At 35.7% G+C, this 3,251-nt stretch overlaps 1 protein-coding gene across 3 annotated transcripts in view; it reads left to right on the top strand.

Annotated features, from left to right (window-relative positions):
• Positions 1 to 1,374: 1,374 nt before the first annotated feature.
• Positions 1,375 to 3,251, top strand: part of LOC107104600 — a 13,505-nt gene continuing 11,628 nt past the window's right edge. Inside the window, exons 1-2 of one of the 3 annotated variants that reach the window (XM_015404633.1) lie at positions 1,375 to 1,548; positions 1,959 to 2,057. In XM_015404633.1, coding sequence (XP_015260119.1) covers positions 1,989 to 2,057 — 69 coding nt within the window. In that variant the 5' untranslated portion in view covers positions 1,375 to 1,548; positions 1,959 to 1,988. Of the gene's footprint in view, positions 1,549 to 1,958; positions 2,058 to 3,251 lie in introns of those variants that run through there. The other 2 variants (XM_015404631.1, XM_015404632.1) reach the window with 2 other exon arrangements.

Here is a 3,251-nt window from a genome sequence, read left to right as displayed (position 1 = left end):
TAACCTGTTATCCGAAGAAAAACTACACTGTCCAACATTTTTTTCTATTCCATCACTGAAGCTCCTTGTCAGAAATTTTCTGTAAGCTGTGAAATCTTTGAATCATCAATTCCCCATTGCAGTTGTTAGCTACAACTTACTAGTCAGTTAGTTGTTTAGGAGTAATGGTTAAAAAAAAGCCTCTTCAGCTCTGCTATCATAATTGCAAACATCAAAACTTTTCTAAACACTCCCAGAAACCTGGCTATAATCATATAGGCCAATGACAATGAGCTTTTTGCCAGCAAAAACCTCTGGCCCAGCATAAGAAAAGGAAAGATGTGCGAAAAGAAATAGCTAATGCATGAACAGCGAGGTTCAGTATCTGTCATGTTGTTGCCTGTCCTTCGTCTGAAGGACTTTGGGACTAAATAGAATGTCATGGCATCATAAAGTCTTTAAGAGGTTAGGAAAATAGTATGAAAATCTGATGAATTTTGTGTTTTTAAATGTTCAAATCACTTTATGATTAATCTTTTTTCAATTCAATTTCTTCTCACTTGACCATTTAATTCCGTTTTTATTTAATAAATTGCTAATTCACAACACATGTCACCTCAAAGCAATATACAGAGACAATTAAATCAGATAATACAGTCTAATTGGTTAAAAGTTTTCTATCTGAGGAAAATCCGCTGATTGCCTTCAGTCATTGATTTGACAGGATTCACTTCTTCTGGATGAGCATGGGTAGAAAGTAGATACCCGCTTTGCTTTTTGCCTCTGACTACAGCAATTCCACAAACAGGTCATGCATGCAGTGATAGTGGAGAAGAACAACTCAGTTTTTTGCTGACAGCTATGTATTTATTAACAACAAAACATCAATGATCTTAAATATTTTAATGTTCTATCAGGCACATTTCATCAAGAAAAATGGAAAGTGAAATTAAAAGAAAAATTGCCAATTTTCTTAAGTGGTAAAATATCTGGTTTAACAACAAAACTAACAAATATATTGGACATTTTTTTATTTAAAATTTATATTTTCAGTTATTGCTAAAATGAAACTCCTCCATCTACATGAATTATAATTTGTTTTGCAAAGATGGAAAAAAAATCTAAGGAAAACAATTAAGTTTATTTATTTCACTTTTTTTTTTCTTTTTGTGGTATTGGTGGTTGGAAGCTAGTTTAGTTACACGTTAAAAACACAATACACTGTTTTTAAAAAAATCTATTAATTTTTAAAATACATATATTATCCTGAGGACTTTAGTTTTATTTTGAAAGCCCCATAGAACGGAAGTCGCACCAACCTCGGCGCGCGCTCCCGCGCTGTTTTGGTCTATGCTGTGAGTGGGCGCGCATCCCCCGGACTGGAGCTGTCTGTCATCGCTCGCGCTGACATCACGCAGAGGATTTGCCACAATGTCAAACACAAGCGAACAGCGCGCGCTCATGGCTTCCCCGCACCGTAATAACACGCAGCACCTCGTGCGTCGGCTCGTGCTCTAATCATTAAACTCCTTTTTATGGGTCCTTTCTGTGTCCTAGGATGGTTTTCGGGTAAGATTTGTCACTCCGCTCTTATTTTGTCATGTGTTACAGTTGGGGAAATATCAGGAATATTTAGTATTTTTCCAGAAAACATGTATTGAAATGTTTATTTTTTTATATTACTGAAAGCTTATTTTGTTGTTGGCGTTTTATTTTTTTAAATGAAAAGTTGCCAGCTGCCTGAAACACTGATGCTGTTTGGTTATTACGCAATGAGCGAGCAGAGCAGATGTTAGAGGTGTTATGATGACAAACCTCTGATCCACTGTTTGCATCACTTCTACTCCACTGCAGTGTTTTTTTTTATCCATCTGGGAGTCATTGTTAAAAGAATTCAGATGATATATTGAAAATAGTATTGGATGAAATGTTTTTATGTATGAAAATAAGACTTTCTAACCCCTTTTTCTGCACTTTAGATCCATGTAAGCCTGATCAAGTCAGAGTTCATGCTGAGGAGAGAGTCTGACACCCACAGCCTGTTTACCTCTGGAGAGACATCTGATAATCACTGTGAGGTAAGGACACCTGGATTTAGGTTTACTGTAAAAAGAGAAACAATAAAACCATTAAAGGCCAAAAAGCTGTTATCATGAGAAAAACAACTCAGAGTTAAATAAATAAAAGTGGAATAACAGATTGTCTCCATTTTATTTTGGTAGATTTTAAATTTACAGTTAAGAATACGTCTATAAGTAATTCAACCTCATGTTTACCTTTTATTTTTGACTTGTGTCCAGGCATGTTACTCTAAAAAGTTATATCCTTTCCCATTATGTAAAAAAATAAATAAATAAAATGCAGAAGCAAGCAGAGAAAGAGAAGCATCTTGTTTGGATTCAGAACTTTCAAAGCACACTTTTTAAGCCAAAAATGGGAAAGAAATGTTCAAAGCTTAGATTTTAGTTCATGAAGTGACATTGTATTCTAATTTAATTAGTGAGAGTGAGAAAGACAACACACCTTCCAAATCAACACCCTATGAAGTGATTTACCATCTAAAAACTATTTTAACTGTATTTCACCACAGCAGCAAATAAGCATTTGTGACCAAATTTCAAAACTACTCTGGTTTAGTGTAAATCCAGCACTATTCTCCCATCAGCTGTTATATAAATAACCCCTGTTTTTAATCAGCTATTCAGTCAGAGGGTGGTGAAGTCTCACTTTTCTCCACATATTTAGAAAGAATGGGATAGAAATTGAACTTTATTGATCTCATAGTTAACCCCTCCCATTGGGGAGCAGGGGGCTGCCATTGCGCGGTCCCCGGGGAGCAGTGTGTGGTTAAGGGTTTTGCTCAGGAACTCAGAGTGGAGGCAGTGGGGATCAAACCAGGTACTTGCAACCTTCTCAGAGCTTCTCTAACCACTAGGCCAACACTCCCGATAGCTAACATCGTTTCAAGAAAGCCCTCTTTCACAGTAATTTACTCTATAGATTTACCTGCAGTTTGTTTCCCCACTAAATAATGTTTGTGGGGAAAAAGGAAAGTAAACAATGAAAACCAATCAAACTGCAGCTACAGTCTGATGGAGAAAAATACCAGTAGTTACTCAAGCTAATTAATGTTGCTAAACAAAAATTTAAGGAGAATTTTTGTTGATTGAACTAGAGTGGAAACAATTAGTCGGAGTAATCATCATTAATTGATTATTGAAGTAATTACCCACTTAATTAGTAATCGATTAATTGTTAAGACTGTAAAACAT

Source organism: Cyprinodon variegatus, unplaced genomic scaffold (genome assembly GCF_000732505.1).
Source record: "Cyprinodon variegatus isolate N-32 unplaced genomic scaffold, C_variegatus-1.0 Scaffold1815, whole genome shotgun sequence".
Classification (NCBI taxonomy): Eukaryota; Metazoa; Chordata; class Actinopteri; order Cyprinodontiformes; family Cyprinodontidae; genus Cyprinodon; species Cyprinodon variegatus.
This window is presented reverse-complemented; position numbering and strand designations above follow the sequence as displayed.